This window comes from Scyliorhinus torazame, chromosome 15, assembly GCF_047496885.1.
Source record: "Scyliorhinus torazame isolate Kashiwa2021f chromosome 15, sScyTor2.1, whole genome shotgun sequence".
NCBI classification, from domain to species: Eukaryota; Metazoa; Chordata; class Chondrichthyes; order Carcharhiniformes; family Scyliorhinidae; genus Scyliorhinus; species Scyliorhinus torazame.
Window position 1 is genome coordinate 175,231,251 of NC_092721.1, and position 25,283 is coordinate 175,256,533.

At 44.0% G+C, this 25,283-nt stretch overlaps 1 protein-coding gene across 2 annotated transcripts in view; it reads right to left on the reverse strand.

Moving 5' to 3' along the window:
• The window catches only part of rab6a (RAB6A, member RAS oncogene family), a 108,615-nt gene that overhangs the window by 47,795 nt on the left and 35,537 nt on the right, over positions 1-25,283 (reverse strand). For both annotated transcript variants that reach the window (XM_072477135.1, XM_072477134.1), the window contains exons 2-3: positions 21,986-22,044; positions 4,619-4,672 (exon numbers count right to left, since the gene is read on the reverse strand). In XM_072477135.1, coding sequence (XP_072333236.1) covers positions 4,619-4,672; positions 21,986-22,044 — 113 coding nt within the window. The remainder of the gene's footprint in view (positions 1-4,618; positions 4,673-21,985; positions 22,045-25,283) is intronic.

Consider the following 25,283-nt stretch of genomic DNA (forward strand, 5'->3'; position numbering starts at 1 on the left):
CCCACAAATAAAAGTCATCTGATGGGAAGTCATAGATAATCATAGAATTTACAGTGCAGAGGGAGGCCATTCAATCCATCGAGTCTGTATCGGCTCTTGGAAAGTGACTGGTGAAAACTCATCTAGTGATATTTAAAAATTGTTATGATGCTACATTTTGTCCAATCCCAAGCCTGGAGAGAAGTTTTCATTCTTTGGAGGCCATAAGAAACTCTAAATTTTGGTTTTGATTGCTACCATTCAAACAGTCAGACAGAATAAAAAGGGGCGAGTTGAAAGTCATTCAATCGCCATCTAGAAATTCAGTCCAAGAATAATAAAGACTGCAGCTGGAGTAGATTTCCCCAAGTTCTTCCTCAAATTACCACGTACAAATATTGACCCAAAGCAGTCAAGCAATCATAAAAGCATGCAGGTTTTCCCGGGAACTGGCCAGGACATAAAGAAACTCACGGCAAGGAGAATGAGCTTTTACTTGTCACGTTGGTCCCAGTCCCATTATGGAATGGTGTAAGATGCATTGTTTTTCAACGGGATGACCCAAGAAATAAGAATTACTTGACTTGCAAATATGATTGGCTCCAGAAACTAATTCAGTAAAACTGAATTAATTATCAAGTTGAAAAGGCAAAGTTCAGCACACTTCCTGAACAAGCAATGAATGCAATGACAAAAATGGCAGCTCTGGTGTAGGAACAGAAGTAGGTCACTGGCAAGTAAGATACAGCGAGTCAGCTGCCAAAGCTCAAACGTTCACCTGCACTGCATATTAAGGCATAAGCATCAGAGGCTCAGGATCAGTTTCAAGACCTTGCCTAGCACAGATCAGATTATTTTAGCTAGGGTAGTGCAGTAATGATACTATTGAATTTAGTTCTCCTAGTTTTGTAAGGAAACTGGTCCAAATGGCTGCCTCAGCTTCAGTTCTGTCACTCCTGGAAGTACCTACAGTAGTAAGAAAAGAATCCATCTCAGCTGTGATAGTTCCTGTAGTTGAATAGCCACGAATGACTATTAAGACTCACACAATAGTAACTAAGGAAGGTCTTAGAGGGTCTCTGGCAAATCCCAGTCCCAACTACGTGGACATGCAAGAATTAGCCATTAAAGCATCTGAATCAAAAGAGGAATGCTGCGTTCTCCTCTTTCTGAAGAGAATTTATTCCATGTCTCTCAGAGGAAATAACTGTGCTGTCTGAGAAGAACAAACTTACTTCAGTCAAGTGGGTAGCACAAGGTCAGTAGCGTTAGTTACTGGAGCTAAATTAAAATGTTCTAGAACTAAAAGGGGTCTAAATTACTGTGCACAAAGGGATCCATATACCAAAGATTTTTTATTCAAGCATTGGAAAGCATTTCATAAAAGATGGTTAGTCATGTCACAGGCCATGGCCAGCTCTTACACTAGGGAGTTCAGTTGGTAGGTGGCTTATTGGTCAAAGCCAACTCCTCTTATTATAGGTCAGTGTTTATTAGAGTCAAACGCAAAGGAAAAACTATGCTGAAAGCAACGGTCAGACTTTTTACACATCAATTGAAGCCAAATTGATTTAGATGTTGGTGATTTGTTTCTGCCAACATGGAAGCAGCTGTGGAAGCAATAAATGAGCAGATTTTCCTCACATCCAGCTACATAATTTGCATTTAAATGGGACTTTTATTGTTAAAGAAACATCCAAAGCTTTGTAACAGCATAATCAAAAACTATATACGAAGACAAAAGGGGTGCTATTAATTTTTTCCAAAAGTCATCAAAAAGGTGGGTTTCCAGTAGGTCTAAAAGAAGAGGATGGTAGAGAGAGAGAGAGAGAGAGAGAGAGAGAGAGAGAGAGAGAGAGAGAGAGAGAGAGAGAGAGAGAGAGAGAGTTGAAAGAATTTCAGAAGCAGGAAGCAAGGCAGCTGAAAACAAAGCCAGCAACGGTGGAGCCAGGAGGAGAATTAGAGTTCAGCAGTGATTGTAGGGCTGAAGGTGGTTGCAGATGGGATGGGGCAAGATCATGAAAGGATTCCAACAAGAGCATGATCATTTTAAACTGCGGGATGCAGGCCAGCACCGAATACTGGAATGATCCAAGTTTGGATGTGACAAAAACCACAGATGCACATGGACGGAGGTAGGGACAGAAGTAGAAACACTACCATGGTTAAAAACAGGCGAATAATATATGATTGCAAAAGGGAGTGATAGTTCAGTGTGGGATTGTTTAGCCCACAGAGGTCACAAAATACCTGATGTAGCCAGAGACGGGCAGGAAAAGGGCTTGTGTGCGGGAGCGGCCAAAAGCAATGACTTTGATCTTCCAAATGCTTTTTGGAGAAACTGCAGTTCATTTAAGAAAGGATGTTGGAAACCAATAGAGATGGGACAGTGGAGAATTAATGGAGGTGGTGGTGATGTAGGGAGGATCTATTCAGCCTTCTTGTGGAAGCCCATGAGTGTGGATAATGTCACCAAGGGCAGGACGTTGGCAAAGAAAGGAGCAACTCAAGGTAAACGTTCAAGGGCATCAGAAGCCATTACTGGAGATGCACTGACGACAGTCAGATAGATAAAAATGCGAGATGTCTGACCGAGTTGAACAATGGAAACGGGCTGAGGAGGTTAATTTGGCCGAACATGTCAACGGCTGTACAAAAGTCTAGATAATGCACGATGGCCACAGTCAAAGAGAATGGTATTAATAGATTTGATTAGGAGTGTAATCATTCTATGTGGCAGGAACAGAGGCTGCAAAAAAATACATGCATGAATTTTGAAACAGAAATTAAAAATGGCTCTGTAGTTTGCCAAGAGAGACAGGTGTGTTTTTTGATGAGGAGGGGGTGATGACATCATTTTTGAAAGGAAGGGGTACAGTGCTTGGAGAGAAAATCATCAAATGTCAGCAGGCATGGTCAGCAATTTATTGGAAATTGCATCAAGAGAGTATCAAAGATAAGCTTGGTGAGGACATGGGAAGGATGGCATGGGCAAGATAGCAGAGAAGTTAGATAGAGACATAGGATCAGGACTATAACAAGGACAAGCCTGAGAAGTAACGGAACTAATGATCTTGACCTTGATAATAAAGAAATCCATGAGATTTAAGGAGACTTGAACTGAAACTGTAAGTCTAAGACAGAGACACCTTCTCATAAGCCACAAAATGATTGCATGGAATCTTGCTAGGCTGTGCACTCTTTTCTGACTTGGTTCTTTACTTCTTAAAATAATGCAAGTCCACTTTACATTTCCAAGAGAGTCTGGACGTTGTTAGAAATTATCCTGCTGGCAAAGATTACAACATTTAATAGTCTGATTTGATGGCAAGTGGACTCTGATTGGTAGATGCTGGTTCATTCCACAGGGCAATGCCATGAACAATCAGAGACACGCTGCCTGGTTTATATTTTCAAACAATGCTTGACAGTTAATTGTCAGTCACCATTAACTGGTGCACTTTTCATGGAACACCTCTACGGGAGTCTACTTGCCAACCAATCAGCTTTCTCTTCATATTAAGGTTTTGGAATGTCAGGTGGCACAGATAGTGGAGAAAAAACACCACCGCATTTGCTGGTCTCAGATTCAACTGGAAGCCAAAGACAACAATCACTAAACAAATCATCTAATACAAGTAGGAACAAAATGTAATCAGCAATGCAAGATTAGGAACTGTTAAGCATCTTAATACTTTTACATAACTATAATCCGAGAAATTTATACAATACTTAGAAATAATATATCTTGCTTTTGACATCGAAAACTTTTATGTCTATGGACAACAATTGTGGTGATGCACTAAACATATGGGGGGGGATGACCTGTGCATTTCAGTAGAAAACATTCTATGGGGGTACGACCTGACCAAAATTAACAAAGATGTCGAAGATGAAGACTTTTGAATCCATCACCCAAATACCATAATAGCAAAACAAAACTGCACAAAAGAACACCTAATTTTATTTATTTTAGGAGGCCACAGAGAGGCAAGAATATGCACTCTTCTGTCTTGTCAACACATTTTCAAATAGTTTATAAAAGTTGTAACAACTCAAGGAGGTATTACAAGGAGACTTGCCCATTTATTGAAGTATAAAAACAGACTCTTGGGAGGCCTGGCATGGCAGAATTCCTAGCTCAAAGATCCACTCTGAATGCACCAAGTGGGCCTCTACTCTGCCCGTAATTGAAATGAAACTAACAACGTGCCCACACTTGAATGCTGGACAAAGCTTAGTACAAAGTGCACCAGCCTCGCCCCAGAGTACCATTTTTCCTTTGGCAGAAATTGCAGTGCAGGCAGTTTCTAGCAGTTGCCAGTTACTACACCTACACAGGGGACAAAACGTTCCACATGCAATAGCTACTGGAAAGAAAAGGAAGGACCAAAACAAGTTTGTTTCAATACAGCCGAGATTTATTGCTAGCTTTAAAACAGGATTTTCTAAAAATAGGAAAACCACCCTGACGCAACATCAAGACACTTTATACAATTACTTATTTCTCCAGCACTATTATCCCCTTGCTTAATTAGTACATGATCTTTTTTGATCATGTCTTCACTTTCCCGAAATATTAGCCAATTTTCAAAATTAGTCCTAAAATTTGAAGCAAAATAATGTTCAAGTTACTTACTGTTCGATCTTCCAAATACATAGTTTTTGACAAAAAGTCTATTCCAATGGTTGCCTGTGGGATAGGGGTGGTGATAGGAGAGTAATAAAAAACTGATTTAGTTCCAGCAAAATACACAAGCCATCAATTACAAAAGCACAATTATAATATTTTTGCCAATTTAATATTCTTCGAGACACCCAATATGATCTTGTATCTGAATATAGCATTTCCTGATTCCTTTAACCTTTCCTCACCAGCCTGTTGGTGTCAATGACCAGCAGATGCTCCTAAGTCACCACATTGTCTCTGACCTTGTAGGGTGTCTATCAGGATACTTTGACACCTCTCAATTGTACTCAACACAAACAAGAACAGCACGTCCAAAATTTTATCTATCATGCTTGAACTCCTGCAGTCTATTTGGTGTAGTTCAGCCACAGGTCTATTAGGGAGTGAGTTCCAAGTTAAGCAATATCTATCAAAGTAAACAGCATCTCACATCTCAATACTCTGATGTATTTATGATTTGGCGATGCTGCACGCAGGTGTATGGCCTCAACCGGGACCTTGGATTCATGTCTCATTACATTCACCCCCCCCACCATTTGGCCTGAGCTAGCAAAATCCTACCAACTATCCTGGCTTGAGACAATTCACACCTCTAACCTGCGATTATCACACTCTCCAGTCGCTCTGCCTGGACCAAGACTTAATTACCTCCAAATACTCGCATTCAAAGTATCATCTTGCATCATTGACTTTGTCTAAATAGGTGGATGTGGAACCCACCTCTTCACTCACCTGATGATGGAGCTGTGCTCTGAAAGCTAGTGATTCGAAACAAACCTGTTGGACTTTAACCTAGTGTTGTAAGACTTCTTACTGATGTATCTAAGGACCCTTATGGACTGATCTGATCTCTTCACACATCTTCTCTACCGAGTAGTACTACACTTCTGTATGCTTTACCCGATGCCTGTGTCTATATATTTACATTGTATTTTTTATGTTTGTCCCATTATGTATTTTCTTTTCATGTATAGAATGATCTGTAAGAGCTGCACGCAGAATTCTTTTCACTGTACCTCGGTACACGTGACAAACAAACCCAATCCAAGGAAATCTGCCATCCTTACCTGGTCTGGTCTATGTGACTCCCGATCCACAGCATTGTGGTGGGTTCTAAATGCCCTTTTACTAAAAATTCATTTGCAGGATGTGGGCGTTGCTGGTTAGTCCAGCATTTATTGCCTATCCCTAGTTGCCCTTCAGAAGGAGGCAGCGAGTTGCCTCTTGAACCGCTGCAGTGCCACAGTATAGGTAGATCCACTGTGCTGTTAGGGAAAGAGTTCCAGGATTTTGACCCAGCAACAGTGAATGGATGGCGATATATTTCCAAGTCAGGGAGGTGAGTGACTTGGAGGGGAACCTCCAGGTGGTGGGGTTACCAAGTATCTGCTGCTCGTGTCCTTCTATATGGTAGAGGTTGTGGGCTTGGAAGGTGCTGCTTAAGGAATCTTGCCAAGTTACTGCAGTGCATCTTGCAGATGGTATACACAGCTGTCACTGTTCGTTGGTAGTAGAGGGTTTGAAGGTTTGTGGAGCAGGGAGCAATCAAGCAGGCTTTGTCCTGGATGGTATAGAGCTTCTTTTTTAAAAAAAATAAATTTAGAGTACCCAATTCATTTTTTCCCAATTAAGGGGCAATTTAACGTGGCCAATCCACCTACCTTGCACATCTTTGGGTTGCGGGGGCGAAACCCACACAAACATGGGGAGAACGTGCAAACTCCACATGGACAGTGACCCAGAGCCGGGATCGAACCTAGGACCTCGGCGCCATGAGACTGCAGTGCTACCACTGCGCTACTCTGGTATCGAGTTTCTTGAGTGTTGTTGGAACTGCACTCATTGAGGCAAGCAACTTGTAGATGGTGGACAGGGGGGGTGGGGGGGGGGGGCAGGTTCTCACCATAGGGTTCCGGCTTTGATCTGTTCTGGTCAATGGTAACCCTCCCTCGATGTTGATTGTGGGGGATTCAACGACAGTAATGCCATTGAATGTCAAGGGGCTACAGTTAGATCCGCTCGTGTAGAGATGGTCCTTGCGTGGCGCAAATGTAACTTGCCACTTGTCAGCCCAAGCCTTGATATTGTCCAGGTCTTGCAGTATTTGAACTGCTTCAGTATCTGAGTCACCGCAAATGGTTCCGAGCATTGTGAAGTCATCTGTGAACATCCCCACTTCTGACCTTATGATGGAAGGGAGGTCATTGATGAAATGCCTGACGATGATTGGGCCTTGGACCCTCCCATGAGGAACTCCTGCAGTGGTGCTGAAAATGACACCCACTGAAATGATCTGGTAACCCACTCAATTGGGGATGGACAACGTCCATATCCTATGTAAGAATTTTTCAAAAGTTGGAAGAGCAACTAAAATCATGGATGCTCATGACACCAGATTTAGAGGTGTGAACATAAGAACTAGGAACAGGAGTAGGCCATCTGGCCCCTCGAGCCTGCTCCGCCATTCAATGAGATCATGGCTGATCTTTGTGGACTCAGCTCCACTCTCCGGCCCGTACACCATATCCCCGAATCCCTTTATTCTTTAGAAAGGTATCTACCTTTTTCTTAAAAACGTTTAAAGAGGGAGCCTCAACTGCTTCACTGGGCAAGGAATTCCAGAGATTCACAACCCTTTGGGTGAAGAAGTTCCTCCTAAACTTGTTCCTAAATCGACTTCCCCTTATTGTGAGGCTATGCCCCCGAGTTCTGCCTTCCCCAACCAGTGGAAACCTGCCCGCATCTATCCTATCTATTCCCTTCATAATTTTATATGTTTCAATAAGATCCCCGCGCATCCTTCTAAACTCCAATGAGTACAGTCCCAGTCTACTCAACCTCTCGTCATAATCTAATCCCCTCAACTCTGGAATCAACCTAGTGAATCTCCTCTGCACTCCCTCCAGTGCCAATATGTCCTTTCTCAGGTAAGGAGACCAAAACTGAACACCATACTCCAGATGTGGCCTCACCAACACCTTATACAATTGCAGCATAACCTCCCTAGTCTTGAACTTCATCCCTCTAGCAATGAAAGACAAAACTCGATTAGCCTTCTTAATCACCTGTTGCACCTGCACACCAACTTTTTGCGACTCGTGCACCAGCACACCCAGGTCCCTCTGCACAGCAGCATGTTTTAACATCTTACCATTTAAATAATAATCCATTCTGCTGTTATTCCTCCCAAAATGGATAGCCTCACACTTGGCAACATTGAATTCCATCTGCCAGACCCTAGCCCATTCACCTAACCTATCCAAATCCTTCTGCAGACTTCCAGTATCCTCTGCACTTTTTGCTTTACCACTCATCTTAGTGTCGTCTGCAAACTTTGCCACATTGCACTTGGTCCCCAACTCCAAATCATCTATGTAAATTGTGAACAACTGCAGGCCCAACACTGATCCTTGAGGGACCCCACTAGTTACAGGTTGCCAACCAGAGAAACACCCATTTATCCCCACTCTCTGCTTTCTGTTAGTTAACCAATCCTCTACCCATGCTACCACTTTACCCTCAATGCCATGCATCTTTAGTTTATGCAGCAACCTTTTGTGTGGCACCTTGTCAAAAGCTTTCTGGAAATCCAGATATACCACATCCATTGGCTCCCTGTTATCAACTGCACTGGTAACGGCCTCAAAGAATTCTACCAAATTAGTCAGACACGACCTACCCTTTATGAACCCTTGCTGCGTCTGCCCAATGGGACAATTTCCCTCCAGGTGCCCCGTTATTTCCTCAATGATAGATTCCAGCATTTTCCCTACAACCGAAGTTAAGCTTACCGGCCTATAATTACCCGCTTTCTGCCGACCTCCTTTTTTAAACAGCTGGGAGAAGTTAGAAATTGTGGAGATAGAGGCTATAGGAGGAATTCAAAAACAAGGATGAGGATAATCAAGACGTTGCTTAACCAAGAGCCAAGTTAGGCGAGCATGCACAGGGTTGATGGGCGAGTTCGCAGGCACGGATGAAAGTTTCAGCAACAGTTGGCCTGAGGTTGGGCAGAATCCAAAGGGGGGAGGGGGTTGCCAAGATGGAAATTGGAAGCCTTAGGTGATGGTGCAATATGACACTGAAGGTTGTGGCCATTTTAGCTCTGCCGGGGAGGGAAGTTTGTGGCAGGGATTGAAGACTGCGGCACAGTGGCAGAGTGTTTAGCACTGCTGCTGCACAGCGCCAGGGGCCCGGGTTCAATTCTGGCCTTGGGTGATTGTGGAATTTGCATGTTCTTCTTGTGCCTGCGTGGGTGTCCTCCAAGTGATCCAGTTTCCTCCCACAGCCCAAAGATGTGCAGGCTGGATTGGCCATGCTAAGTTGCAACTTAGGTTAGGTGGGGTTATGGGGATAGGGTGGGGGTGTGGGTAAGGTGCTCCTTCTGAAGATGTGTGGGCTTGTTGAGCCGAATGGCCTCCTTCTACACTGTAGGGGCTCTATGAAGACAATAGTTTCAGCATTTCGATATTTAATTGGTGAATTACTGCTCATCCAGTACTGGATGTCAGACTAGCAGTCTGATAATTTATAGACAATGGAAATGGAGGAGTGTTGCCAGCATAACTACACAGCTGATATGTTTTTGGATGATGTCACTGAGGGGCAGCACGTAGATGCAAAATTGTGAAGCAAGGATAATTCCTTCAAGGACAACCAAGGTAACCATGAGCAAAAGGGAAAATAAGTCATTGCAGGTTAATCTTTGGCCATGACTAGATAGGTAAGAATAGTTGAAAGTGTGGTCAACTGTATCAAAGAACGAGAAAGGATAGCCTCAGCGAAAACTATGGTTTAACAGAAATGGAACATTCATAGTTTTGTTCAGACTTCTGAAGAAACAGGCGAAAATTACACTTGTTGCTGACTAGGATGCTAGCTTAACTTCAGCTGAAATTCACAAGGTGATTGCTTAACTTTTCTCTAATACTCATCTGTGCATTAAAAAAAAGGTTTTTCTTCTGCTTTCAATGCTGAAACTATAAATGGATAGGGATTGGCACGGAGCAAATTAATGACTATAGTACAAAAACAAAAAGATAATATAATTTGCTCAATTTATCAAACCTACATTTATTGGGGCATGTATGAAACTGCAATAATTGTTTTTCAGATGGTTGTTTTTCTATTGGGAGAAAATGCATTTATTGGTCTGTAGAGTCCTCAGAGTAATCCATTCTAAAAAAAGCACATGCAAAACTATAATTGTATTTGGTGGTCAAGTGTGGTCCTCACTCCTCAGCTTTATAATTTCAGTCTGTCACCAGTTTCTTGGAACTGTTCTTGGACTCGAGAACTTTCCTGGACTGTTCTTGGAACAGTTATTTTGAACTAAACTAGTTCTCCCCTTTCTGACAAAATGCTACACAGCCAGTGACCAAATGGAAGGCTTTTGGGAAGCAGAGCAGTTTACGCTGAAATCTTGATAGTCTAAAGGTTTTGAGCATTTTCAGGAAAAAGCATCAGACATTTAAAAAGCACACCTGTTTCCAGCATTTTAATCCAGCTCACCTTTTTCAAATTTGCAATTTAATTTCATTGACAGGTTTTTGGATGTCTACAGAGATTAGTCAATTACAGCAGTTAAAGCAGATACCACCAAAATTAAAACTTTGATGGATTTAACAAGACAAACATTAATAAATTGCATGAGCTGATTCAATCTGAAACTAGACAGAACTAATAATAATTACCAAATATTAAGCCGTGAAAGTAGAGTTGCATCTGCTCTTTACCATATTAACATCTACGCTCTCAACATCAACATTCAGTACCTGCTGTGGAGTATGAACTCTCAGGAAGCGTTCACAATGATCCTTAGCATCCATCAGATGGATGTAATGACACAAGTGCACGATCCAAAGAATATAAAGTTCTGCTCGTATCCTAACCCTCACAATTATCAACAAAAAACTAAATAAGCTCTGCATCACATTGGCAGATCTTGCTGTGTGAAAACTGAGACAATGCAAGGAAGATAACAAACCCCATGTAATTAAGGACATTAGAGGCTGGAGACTTAACCTGTTATATCAATGCAGGTAGGTGCATGTTACAGCAAGTAGTTGAATGAGCAATACTGTTAATCAAGAAAACTGCTGACAACAGTTCCGGGTTCAATGTTATCTGTCATCAATGGCTGAAGAAAAGCAGAAATCAGTTTCCACTGCAGTATGGCAAAATTTGATTCAAAAAAGATTATTCACCTTACAATAATGTTTTTGTTGCAAAGTAACACAAGCTAAATGGATTATAATGTTCACTTTGGAGTTATAAATATATCAAAATGTGACAAGAAGAAAATAAAGGATATTGATCTTGTTCAAGTTGAAAGAAAGCCAGATGGGAAAAAAATTGCAATGCAGGATACAATGTATTTTTCCCCACTTTTAAAGGGAAATGGTCTAATGTCAAACAATACAGACAAGGTGTTAATTTCAATGTCAGGTTTTATGTTTAATTAGCTGATTACAGCTGCAGTCGCAATCACCTTACTGGCCTCAGCAACAAAACATATGGGTGACAATAGAATCGGTTCTGGGAAAGAGGTTCACTATGATTAAACTGCCTAACCAAGGATTAAAAACCAGATAAGCAAGATTTCCGGTAGTGACCATGTTATAGGCGGCCGCGAACTTGGCGGCTCCCACACGGAGAAGTATATTTCGGCCTGGTAATCCCGATCAGACAGCTGAACACAGCTGGAATGCTTTGCAAACTTCAAAAGGCGAAGGTGGCTCTGTTTTAGTTATGTCCAGCACTCACCCTCCCAAGAATAGCGGTTAAAAAAAAGTGGCTGTAAGCAGCCCGCGAAGCCTTGGAGAACGCGGTCGGAGTCGGCGTCCGACGCTATGGTCCACCGATCAGATAGTGGACTTCCTAATGCTTCAATTTAAAAAGCAGAGGTTGGAAACTTCTGAAAACCTGGCCAGAGTCACAGGCCCGATCCAGGTGGCTGTGGAAGGAATAAAACAGAAATTTGAAGACAATGGAGGAGTCCATGGCCAACCACGAGAACTGGCTGGCCTCGTTAGAAGCGGAACTTACCTTGGTGACTGATGGCCATAAGAAACGGCCTCCGACAAGGAGAACGAACTTGAAAACTGCGAACAACTCCCAAACCTTCGTATAGTGGGGCTGCCGGAGGGGATTGAGGGTTCGCAGGCCACTGAATACGCTGCACGGATGTTGAAGAAATTGATGGGGGAAAGAGAGCCTTTGATCGTCCCTCGAGGTCAACCGATCGCATAGAGCGCCAAGAAGGAAGCTGAAGGCAGATGAGCAGCAGAGGGTGTTGGTGGTGCGTCTGCACCAATTCATGGACAAGGAGAAGAGTACATGGGAAGTAGCGTGATCAGAGTCTCCCAGGTTGGGGCACGGAGCTGGCTAAGCGACTGGCCGGATTCAATAGGGCCACGGTGATCCTACGCAAGGTGTGAAATTCGGGGTATCCTATCCAGTTCATCTATGGATCACGTTATGAAATCAGGGGCATTACTTGGACTCCCCAGAAGAAGCAAGTTTCTATGTGACCAGGGATCGGGAGTTTGTAAATATGTTGTACTGGGTTTGAATTGTGTTTTGATAATTCGGCAGTTGTTTATTCGTGTTTCTCTTTTTCTATTATTCTCCTCCCTGTTTTTTTGTTAATGTTAGAAGTTGTTTGTTCTGGATTCTGGGGTAGATGTAGAGGGCGGGATAGAGTTTATGATGTGTTGGGTGCACAGGACCAGGGAAGGTGTCGGCCTTGTGTGGGGGCCACCACTCTGGCGGGAAAGCTAGTAAACGGAAGAGATGTGGGGGACGAAATGGAGATGGAGAGAGAGGGGTAGGGTGGGAGGGCTGATGTTAGTGTGCCGTTTGGGTATGAGTCGATGGCAGTGGACACCATACGGAGGCGTGAAACAAAGACCGGGGTTAATCGGCTCATACAGAAATATGGCTGATTTAAGGGGGGTACTCGATGGTGACTTGGAACGTCTGGGGGACTAAATACACCTGTAAAGAGGCTGCGCATGTTCGCGCATTTGAATAACTTAAAGGCAGACTTAATATTTCTACAGGAAAAAAAGGCGGACCAGACAAGACCAAGGAGGGGCTGGGTGAGTCAAGTCTTTCATTTAGGGCTTGGCAAGACGACAAGAGGGGTGGCTGCGTTGGTCAGCAAGAAGGTGGCTTTCACAGGTTGTAGATTTGTGCTCATCACTGGGAGGGTTTCCGGTGGTGCTGGGCAACATCTACGTCCTGAACTGGGATGATGGGAGACTTCATAAGACAGGTTTTGGCGTTCATCTTGGATTTGGAAACTCTCAGATTTATTCTTGGAATCTTTGCTAGACCCGGAGTTAGAACATGTGTGCTCTGGACCAGGAGAATGTGTGGGGATTTGTGACGCTGAGGCACCCAGGTCAAGGGAGTTCTCCTCCTTTTCTCATGTCCATAAGGGTTATTCCCGGATAGAGTTTTTTGTTCTGGACAAGACATTGATGACATGAGTGGCTGGGGTGGAATAATCGGCGATTGTAGTGTCTGATCACGCACCACACTGGTTAGATCTAAAGGCAGAGAGGGCGTCCCCACAAAGGCCCCGGTGGAGACTGGATATAGATCTTCTTTCAGACATAGGGGATTGAGGGGTTTATTCAGAATTATGTGGCCCAGAACACGGGATTCAGAACTGGCTTGGCCATAGAAAACAGAGTAACAGCGGACGGGTGTTTTTCCGAATGGAGGTCTCTAACTAGTGGTGTTCCACAAGGATCATTACTGGGACCTCTGCTGTTTGTAATATATAACATAAATGGCTTGGAAAAGGGCAGCACGGTGGCGCAGTGGTTAGCACAGCTGTCTCACGGCAACGAGGTCCCAGGCTCGATCATGGCCCTGGGTCACTGACCTTGTGGAGTTTGCACATTCTCTCCAGTGTTTGCGTGGATTACGCCCCCACAACCCAAAGATGTGCAGGATAGGTGGATTGGCCATGCTAAATTGTCCATCAATTGCAAAAATTAATTGGGTACTCCAATTTATTTTTTAAAAAATAAATAAATAAATGGCTTTGAAGAAAATGTAGCTGGTCTGATTAGCAAGTTTGTGGGTGATACCAAGATTGCAGGAATTGGGGATAGTGATGACGATTGTCAGAAAATACGGCAGGATTATAGATAGGCTGCAAAATTGGGCGGAGAAATGGCAGATGGAATTTAACCAGACAAATGCGAGGTGATGCATTTTGGTAAATCCAATTCAGGTGGGAGATATAAAATAAATGGTGGAAGCATCAGGAGCATAGACACAGAGAGATCTGGGCATGCAAGTCCACAGATTCTTAAAAGTGGCAGCACAGGTGGAAATGGTGGTAAAGAAAGCAGATGGCATGCTTGCCTTCATGGGGACGGGGTATAGAGTATAAAAGTTCGCAAATTATGTCACACTTATTTAGAACGCCAGATTCAGAATACTGTGTCCATTCTGGTCCATACCCTACCAGAAGGACATGGAGCCTTTGGAGAGAGTACAGAAAAGGTTTACCAGGATGTTGCCTGGTATGACGGGTATTAGCTATGAGGAGAGATTGAATAAACTGGGATTGTTCTCCCACAAAGATGAAGGCAGAGGGGCGACCTGATAGAAGCTTATAAAATTGAGGGGTATATATAGGGTGAACAGTTGGGAGGCTTTTTCTGGGGGGGGGGGGGGGGGGTTCAGTGGAGGTGTGCGAGGGAACTTTTTTTTTTATAGAGGGTGATGGTGGCCTGGAATGCACTGCCATGTGAGGTGGCTGAGGCAGATATGTTAGCGACCTTTAAGACATCTGGATAGACACATGAACAGATTGGGTATAGAAGGATACAGGTTGGTCTAGATAGGACACGTGATCAGCATAGGCTTGGAGGGCCGAAGGGCTGTTCCTGTACTGTTCTTTGTTCTTGACACAGGTGAGGTTCCCGCCGGTATGATGTGGGAGTCATTGTTAGCGGTGATTAGGGGAGAGTTCATCTCAATCTGTACGCACAGGCTGAGGGTAGAGTGGGCAGAACAGTCTAGGCTGCTGGAGGCAATTTTGGAAGTTGGATCATAAATATTCGGATTCACCTGAGGCAGCGCTACTTAAGGAGCGACAGAGGCTCCAGGTAGAGTTTAAACTGGCTTCCACCGAAAAGACAGTAAGGCAACTTCATAAAGCCAGGTGGTAAATGACTATGGGGAGAAGGCTAGCAGGATGCTTGCTCACCAATTGAGGAAACAGGCAGTGGCAAGAGATATAGGTAGGCTGAGAGATGAAGGGGGCAAAGAGGCAACAGATCCAGAGGTGATCAATGGTTTTTTTTTTTAAATTTAGAGTACCCAATTAATTTTTTCCAATTAAGGGGCAATTTAGCATGGCCAATCCACCTAGCCTGCACATCTTTGGGTTGTGGGGCAAAACCCACGCAAACACTGGGAGAATGTGCAAAATCCACACGGACAGTGACTCAGATCCGGGATCGAACCTGGGACCTCGGCGCTGTGAGGCAGCAGTACTAGCCACTGAGCCACCATGCTGCCCAGGAGATCAATGGATTTTTGAGACTTTTTAAATCAGAGATTATATCGGTCGGAGCTTCCTCCGAGGAGACAAATATTTTTGGATAGCTTGGAAGTTCCGAGGATAGGTCGGAATTTCCGAGGGTAGGTCAGGCAAGAGCGCAAGGGTTGAGGGCTCCAATAGACCCATGGGAGATGATAGACTGTGTGGGGTCAATGCAGACCGGCAAAGCCTCGGGCCCAGACAGATTTCCTGTGGAATTCTACAAGCGATTTGGTTCGCTGCTGGGTTCCTTGTTGGTGGTGGGGTGGGTACAACGAAGCTTGAGGGAAGGTTGGTGGGGGGTGTACAACGAAGCTCGAGGGAAGGGAGCCCTCTCCCCATGTTGTCACAAGCACCCATCTCAGTTATTCTAAAGAAGGACCAAGACAATACCCAATAAAAAAACATTTATTAAAAATGGACTAAGACACTGAACAATGTGGGTCTTACCGACCGATCTTATTAGATGTGGATGCGAAACTTCCGGCCAAACTTTTGGGTGCACACTGTGTGCCAGGTGTGGTTGGGAAGACCAGACAAGGTTCTTGAAGGGTAGACTTTTAGCGACTAATATACGGAGGCTATTGGATGTAATTATGATGTCTACTGGGGTATCGATGGATGCGGAGGTGGCGTTCGGCCGTGTGGAATGAGCATACCTATTTGATGTACTGGAACGGTTTATATTTGGATGGGGGTTTGTAGACTTGGTCATATTATTGTACAAGGCCCCGAAGGCAAGCATTCTGACTAATAGGGTTAGCTCTAAGTATTTTGCCTTGCGGCAAGGGGCGAGTCGGGGTGCCCAGGGGTAGGAGAGTAGCTTAAGTGAGCAAGTTTCCGATATCTGGGGATATATGCAGCATGAGATTGGGCCCAACTCCACAAGCTAAATTTGACAAGGATTGTGGAGGAGATGAAAGAGGATTTTAAGAGATGGGATGTGTTGCCACTGTCCATGACTGAGCGAGTGCAGACAGTGAAAATGGTGGTTCTGCCGAAATGTGTGTTTATATTCCAATGTCTCCCAATCTTCCTGTCCAAATCATTCTTTAAGAAGCTGAACAAGCTGATCCTGAGCTTCGTATAGGTGGGGATGATTCCTCAAACCAAGAGAAATTTCCGTGAGCGAGAGAGTGAGAGAGACAAGGGAGTGGACTAGCGCACCCGAATGTAGAGAATTATTATTGGGCTGCAAACATCGTCAGGTCCAGAAGTGAATGGAGGACCAACGGTCAATGTGGATCAGAGCAGAGGAAGCCGCATGTAAGGGGACCACCTGGTGGGCACAGGTTTCAGTGACTCTGCCAGTCTCGCCAAACAGATACTCAGCAAATCCAGTGGTAACCAAAGAGAAAATGCTGGAAATTCTCAGCAGGTCTGGCAGCATTTGTAGAGAGAAGAGAGCTCACGTTTCGAGTCAGATGACCCTTTGAGTTAAAGCTGGGTCAAATCACTGACCCTTTGTCAAAGATTGCTGCATCCACAGTTATTTGCTTAAATCCAGTGGTAATCTCTGCGCTGAAATCAGTACTGGCAGCACTTGGGATAGAGGCCTTGACTAGGAGGGCTCCAATTTGTGATAACCATAGATTTACCCCAGCTTGACGCTAGGTTTAGGGAGTGGGACTGGCTGGGGATTAGATGCTTTGAGGACTTGTTCTTGGGAAAGAAGTTTACGGATTTGTCAAAACTGATGCAGGATCACCAGTTAGCTCATGGAAATGGGTTCAGGTACCTTTTGAGAAAAGGGGTGGGTTTGTTCATAATGTTGCTCACCCCGGGTCTACAGAATAAGCTCCAGTCTGAGGACGAGATTAGAAAAGGCAAGATCTCAGCTCTGACCAAGAAGGAGGAAAGTATCAACGGAGGCCATTTGGCTAAAATGGGAGGAGGAACGGGGGATTTGGAAAGAGGCTTTTGCACAGGATAAATGTTTCCTCGTCTTGCGCCGGACCTAGCCTCATCCAATTCAAAGTGGTACACAGAGCACGTATGACGACGGCTAGAATGAGACGATTCTTCTCCTGAGTAGACGACCAGTCCGTGCAGTATGCTGGGTCCCCGGCATACCCACATGTTCTAGGCTTGTCTGAAATTGGTTGGTTTCTGGAGGGGAGTTACAGATGTACTGTATTGGGATTGGAGGCAACTCCATCCCCGTAGATAGCAATTTTCGGAGTGCCCGTCGATCTGCGTGCTCTGGTGGGGAAAGAAGCCAATATGGTAGCATTCACCTCCCTGTTAGCCCAAAGGAGGATCATGCTGAATTGGCAGGCTGCAGAACCGCCCAAGTGTTGGGATCTGGGTGCAGGACTTAGCTGAATTCCTCCACTTGTCACCATTAGAGGGATGGATTTGGGTATCTGGTGAGATGGAAGCTGTTCATTGATTTCGAGAAGTACTAAAACGTCAGAGGGGGGAGGGGTCGGTTTGAGGGATATATTCAAAGTTTTTTTTATTTGGGGAAGGGCGGGTTGAGGGATACTTTGGTTTTAAAAAATCTCTGGGAGGTAGGCGGGTTTACCATGTTATAATATTATAATTTGAATGAATCTTTTGAGTATAAAAGAAAACATAGCGGGTCTGATTAGCAAGTTTGCAGATGATACTAAGATTTCAGGAGTTGCGGATAGTGAGGAAGATTGTCAGAGAATACAACAGGATATAGATAGGCTGCAAAATCGGGCAGAGAAATGGCAGATGGAATTTAACCTGGACAAATGCGAGGTGAGGGGGGACCTGATAGAAGTTTATAACATTATTAGGGGTATGGATTGGGTGAACAGTTGGAGGCTTTTTCCGAGGGCAGAAATGACAATTACAAGGGGGCACAAGTTCAACATGAGGGGGGAAAGTTCAGTGGAGATGTGGGGGAAGTTGTTTTTTTTAAAAATACACAGAAGGTGGTGATGGCCTGGAATGCACTGCCAAGTGCGGTGATTGAGGCAGATACGTTAGCGACCTTTAAGATTTATCCGGATGGGTACATGAACAGACAGGGTATCGAAGGATACCGGCAGTGGGTTTAGATAGGACATTATCGGCGCAGGCTTGGAGGGCCGAAGGGCCTGTTCCTGTGCTGTATTGTTCTTTGTTCTATATGTTACTGCATCACGCTTTGGTTGTTATGGTTCTTGGATTGTTCTTGTCTTTGTACTTACTGATTTACCTCCAATAAACTTTTGTTTAAAATAAACAACCAAGCAACATAAGAGGATTCTGAGCCCAAATCAAGCCCCTACAAGAGCAAACACCTTTGGGAGATAGGAAAAAGTTAAAAAAAACACATTTCAAAAAAAGCTATGCTAGCAGGAAAACCATCAAGTCATAACACATTTGAACTAAAAATGCTAGACTTTTTTTTTTTAATATAAAAAGTTCCTTCAGTAACTTCTCCACAGAGCCCAAAGAGAATTATAAATTGAATTTTGTAAACTGCAGAAAATCAGCATGCAAGTAAATATCTGTCAGAAAAGATTCATGTATTGTCAAAGATTACACGTCAATATGCTTAAAATCAAGCTGTCAAAAACATACCTGCAAATATTCATCCATAGCGTTACACAATTCAAAATGGACAAACCAAATTTGGCAGATCTAATTGTACACCTATGTGTTTCACAGTTCAAATTCATATAGTCCAAATTATAGTTGTTGTACCAAAGGATATTTTAAGAAAAGGAATTGTGATAAAGTAAGGAATCAATGGACTGAGACGAAAAATGCAATGGACTAGTTATAACAAATATGAGCAAGTTGACTGGTAATAGCTTTGATGTATATGTGGTAGTATCAGTGACATTCACGTGGTGGAGTTTTGCACTTCATGGTGTGGACACTAAGAGCCTGAGTGGACAGAGACAGCCTCTGAAGTAATCTGAGGTCAAAGAACAGACAGGTGGGAAAGAGCAAAACTGGCTGCAATGAATGTCACAACGGAAGCTACTCAGTGGCAAAAATGAGCTTGATGGATGTCCCACCTTTTAAGATATTCCAAAAACTATGATGCCCCTATTGACGTGTGCTTATTCAGGTAGCATGCCCTAAGAGAGCATTGGTGATCATGGGCTTCTGTTGGATTTATCGATGATTGTGTTTGGCAAAGGACTGCAGTGGGTTTGCTGTTGCCTTCAGTATGGCTGACCAGGAAACTCTCCCACACTTACTGCCTGGCATTAGGCATGCTGGAAGGACTTACAGGCTGATAACCAACCGTTTTGGCCATGTTATTCGCACACCTTCCATAGCCATTGAACCCGGAGCTTCTGGCATATTGACCATGATGACGTAAGTGGCAATTGCTCGTTTCAGAGTTGTTTTGTGCCAACTTCAGAGCTGCTTTGTTACAGATTTTGGACACAGATGCTTCTGGAAGAAATTACTATCTACAAGGAATGAAGACTAGTGCCAACATTTTGGTAGAAACACAGTTTAGAGTATTTCCTAAATGGTAAGAAATTAGAAGTGTAAATGTACAGAGGAATCTGTACATGGCTAAGTTCATGGACTTCAGGCGTCCCCCTCTGGAACTTGGTGGCCTGGCTCAGACCGCCATTGCTGAAGTCTGTCTTTTAAATGCACCGCTTTGGTGCTACTTACAGTCTTCTGGCTGCTCACACTGCGTGTGTCCTTTAAATGCTCAGAGGCTTCTAGTCATCTGGGAGCCACCAGTCACTGAAGGCTAACATGCAGGTGCAGCAAGCTATTAGGAAAGCTAATGGAATGTTAGACTTTAATCAAAAGAAAATTTGAGTGCAGAAGGAGTTGAGTCTTGTTTCAATTGGAGAAGAGCTTGGTTAGACTGCACCTGGAGTACAGTGTGCAGTCTTGGTCCCCTTACCCCAGAAAAGATATTACTGCCATCGAGGGAGTGCAGCAAAGGTTCATCCAGGCTTACTCCAGGGATGGCGGGACTGTCTTATGGAGGGAAATTGGGCAAACTGGGCCTGTATTCTCTAGAGTTTCAAAGAATGAGAGGTGATCTCATTAAAACCTTCAAAATACATAAAGGAATAGAAAGGATAGATGCAGGTGAGATGTTTCCCTTGGCTGGGGAGTCTAGAACCAGGGGGAACAATTTCAAAATAAGGGGGAAGCCACTTAGGTCCAAGGTGAGGAGAAATTTCTTTACACAGGTGGCAGTGAAACTTTGGAATTCTCTACCCAATAGGGCTGAGGAAGCTCAGTCATTTTGAGTGTTTAAAGCAGAGATTGATAGATTTTAACAATAACGTAAAAGGTTATGGGGATAGTGTGGGTCGAAACATTAAAGTGTCTGATCAACCATGATCATATTAAATGGCAGAGCAGGTTCGACGGGCTGAATGGCCTACACTCCTGTTCCTGTGTTCTGAATACAACGAGAGAAAACTCAGCATGTCAGGCAGAATTTGTGGAGAAAGAAAGAGTTAAGACTTCAGGTGGGTGACTTTTCATCCAAATTAATTTGGTAGAGCCTTGGGATGGCAAAGATGGTAAGCTGCCAGTAGCAGAGAAAATGTGAGATGAGAATAATTTTGATTGTCAGGAGAGGAATGCAAGGCAGTAACCAGCGCTTAAAAACTTGGACAGACTGTCAATATTGAGGTCTTATTTCCTCTTTCTAGGTCGCTGTACTTGTGTTGGGGCCTACAAATGTTTCATTCGGAGCTAGTTTTTAAAAATTGTTTCAAATTTAGCAGCTATTTTGTGGAAATTGTTTCAACAAATAGGGGCAGTTATTTACATTATGCTCCTGATAGCCAGTCGAAGGAAAAATCCAAAGCCAGCCTCTACTTGGGATAGATTCATTCAACGTGAATCATAGAATTTACAGTGCAGGAGGCCATTCGGCCAATTGAGTCTGCACCGACCCTTACAAAGAGCAACTGAAGCCCACGTATCTACCCTATCCCCGTAACCCAGTAACCCCCACTTAACATTTTTTAGACACGAAGGGCAATTTACCACGTCCAATCCACCTAACCCACACATCTTTGGACTGTGGGAGGAAACCGGAGCATCCGGAGGAAAGCCACGCAGACATGGGGAGAACGTGCAGACTCCGCAGACAGTGCCCCAGCCAGGAATTGACCCTGGAGCTGTGAAGCAACTGTGCTAACCACTATGCTAATGTGAAACAATACAGGTAATCCATAACCTGACTCCACTCGTCATGTCAGTAAGTGTCACTTTATATGCGCCCGGGTAACCATCCAATCAATGCCCTCCACCTTTATGTACTTACCTTCAATTGATAAATGCCCTCTCTATCTGGTCTTCTTGGTTAACAATTTAAATTGTTTCTTACATTTGTTTGGGCTGGAGGAAGGGCAGTGGCTGTGCAAAACAGCAGAATATGCATTTGCACATTTTATGCGTATTTGGTCAATTTTGAATCCAAATCATCTGATGTGTTCAGTTCAAGACTACTAAATGGAATCGAGCATTTTGACTTTCCTAAAAAGCACAACTTTCCTCCTCTCTAGCCAATTTTTAAAAACTGCCAAATTACCAAGCATGGACCCAAAAATAGAGCTTGGGTGCCAAGGGACCACCTAATGAGAATAAAATGAATGACTTTTAAAAACTGCAAAGGCATCAGACAGTGAGATTATTCGCTTCATATTTAATCATTCTTAATCTTGTGAGAGCAGATTATGCAAGAAATAGGTTTTCTTCTGAAGCAAGCATTGTAAAATAAAATTGTCTTGAACATTAAACGTTCAGATTTCATATTACACATATGGAACGAAAGCATTTACCTGGTAAGTATTGTCAAAGCTGTCATACATGAACCTAGTTATCAATGAAGTCTTCCCCACTGCAAAAGAACACAAAAGCATCAAATTTATGAATTGCCCCGAATTCCTTGGATTGTAGAACAAAGAAAACACAAAACAGAAATAAGGTAATTCCTTAATATTTATACATTCTTAGCAATGGATTTTCAAAGTGAATGTTCAATGCAGCAGCAAAAATATTTAGACAGCATGGAGGTTGGAGTCCTCTTGATTTGAGTGTACTGAAAACCCAAGACAAAGTTACTTAAGTTTGTCAAATTATTGACTCCCAATTTAAACTCCAGAAACCATACTCAGTCTTTATTTCTTGTTTTCTCAAACAAAACTGCTCATCTTCTGTCCATTCACTTCAATCAAAACAAAGAAACGGGCTCATCAGCTGATTAGTAATTACCAACTGGAAATGTGATTATTCTATTTCTTTCAGATATTGAATTGATACAAACTGTTAAACGGAATGTAATGGTTACTATGCATCAAATTGTTTTATTTACGCCTACTTTCTGAACTTAGATTCCATACAAAGTTTTTAACGCGTTGGCTTAGTTAAATTTTATTACTCACAGATTAAAGTTAAAGGTTTAGGAATCAGAGTTGAAGCCACTTCTCCCACATTTCTTTCAAAAGCATGGGTCGTCTGGACCTGGGAGTAAAGCCTCAGCCTCAGACCATGGAACAAGTTGGCAGTACATCTCCCGCTGCCTGGGGAAAGCGGGCAGCATAATCAAAGACCCCTTCCACCCGGCTTACTCACTCTTCCAACTTCTTCCATTGGCAGGAGATACAAAAGTCTGAGAACACGCACTAACAGACTCAAAAACAGGTTCTTCCCCGCTTTTACCAGACTCCTAAATGACTCTTATGGACTGACCTCATTAACACGACACCCCTATATGCTTCACCTGATGCCAGTGTTATGTAGCTACATTGTGTACCTTGTGTTGCCCTATTATGTATTTTCTTTTATTTCCTTTTCTTGTCATGTACTTAATGATCTGTTGAACTGATCGCAGAAAAATACTTTTCACTGCACCTCGGCACACATGTGACAATAAACAAAATCCAAATCCAGTGAACAAATGCTGCTTTAACACCTGACTATTGCTCATTCAGCATGTGTTAGGGGAGGGGATCATGGTGATGCGAGCACAGGAATAGCTGTGTTTCTGGGTGCTCTGACACTACTCAGCCTACAATCATGCTTAACTAATCCGGGAGTGGGACGTCCGGTGGCAACTTTGTGAGGAGAAGTTGTACATGCCATGGCTCCTGCCAGGGTACTTGGTTTTTGGCTATTTTTGCCAGTTCTAACCACTGTACTACCGTGCCACCCATACAAATGTTTTTTGCCCCTTGGCGTTCAACCCATACAGATTACCTATCATCTGTGCTAATATCTTTCCTCAATATTGTATCAATACCTTCTTTATGAGGGGTGTGAGGGAGAGGCGAGGGGGAATTGGGTGGCTGTTGTATTGTTGTTGTCTTATATTTAAAATCTTGTTTGAATAACATTTTTTAAACTAATCCGGGAGTAAGAATTCCATATCGTGTCCCTGGAAGATTTCTGGTTAAGCATCGATGCCGAAATGCAGTGGCGTATTAAGAAAATCTTCAAAAAAAAAAAAAGAGTAGTCAGAAGTGATTGGGGTGGAGCTGACTTCTCAGCATAGTGACTTTGTGACTGAACAGCCTCTTGATGCAGCTCCCTCAAAGACATTACAACTAATGACTGCTAATATTGGGTGGTGGGATGGGGGGGGGGGGGGGGGGGGGGGGGGGGGGGGAAGAGACGACACACCAACCATGTTTCAGTGGAGATGGAGAACCCTACATCTGGGGCGGGATTCTCTCATCCCGCGGCAGAGCGTCCACGCTGTCATAAACGACGTCGCTTTTTAAGACGGCGAGAACGGGCCCCTCCCAGGACTAATTCTGGCCCCTACGGGGGCCAGCACGGTACTAGAGCAGTTCACACTGCTCAGGCTGCCGATCCCGGCGCGAATTGGGCGCCACGGGATCCACGCATGAGCAGTGGCGCCGGCGCCAATGTGCCGGCCCCGACGCAACATGGTGCAGGACTACAGGGGCCGGCGCGCAGGAAATGAGTCCCCCAGCCAGAGAGGCTGGCCCGCCGATTGGTGGGCCCCAATTGCGGGCCAGACCGCATCGGAGACCCCCCCGGGGTCGGAGCCCCCCTCTCCCCCACAGGCCGCCACCCGACCCTTCCATGCTGAGTTCCCGCCAGCTGAGAGCAGGTGTGGACAGCGCCGGCGGGACTCAGCGTTTTCACAAAGGCCGCTCGGCCCATTCCGGCCCGAGAATCGGTGGGCCGGCCGCGTAGAGTGGCCCGCGACTGCGCCGCGCCAACCACACCGACGCCAATGGTGCCGATTATCCGTTCTGCGGAGAATCGCGTGCCAGCATCGGGGCGGCGTGGCCCGGTCGCGGGGATTCTCTGGCCCGGCCCAGGGCTGGGACAATCCCGCCCCTGATTGGTGTAAAAGGGCATAAGGAGCTTACACAGGTTAGGTGGGACTAAGCCATAAACAGATTTGACAATAAAGATAAGAATGCTGAAGTCAATTTTCTGAAAACACAGAGCTTGGGATCAACAAAGAGCAGAAATGAGTTGCGGTTGTGATGTTCTGTGGCAGGAAAGCCCATTGTTTGTGGAATGGGGGGGGGGGGGGGAGAGAAGAGAGGAGAATCAAGGTAGCAGTGTGGACTGAGATGTGGCAATGCCGTAGCAATACTCATGTGGATCACGCTTTTTAAAATCTGTACCTTAACCTTATACTTGATGGCAAAATAAAATTGTTAATCAATTTACTTTATGCCTGCACACTAGTATGGACTATGATACAGACATACAATATTCTTATTTTACATTGCACAGCAAATCTGACAACACGTGAGTAATTAGTGCAGGCATGTCCAGATCTCTTTCAATGTCAGGTAGATCCAGAGGGACCAACTTCTCAAATCAGACACAAAATCGGTGTCCTTACCAAATTACTGCAAGCAGCGGCTGTTTGTGTTTTCTGGCACCTTAAGAAACCATTTTTGTGCCAATTAAGGTATTGGTTTGTTATATGAAACTGTGATATTTGAAAATAAATGGGGTACATGCTCCATTGGAGCACAAAGTCAGAATTACATTTGCAACCTAAACTGGACTATTGGTGTCATTTCAACCTGTGTCATGCATCATTGCAATTACCTCAGCAACAGAGGAGCTGAGCTTTTAATTAGGTTT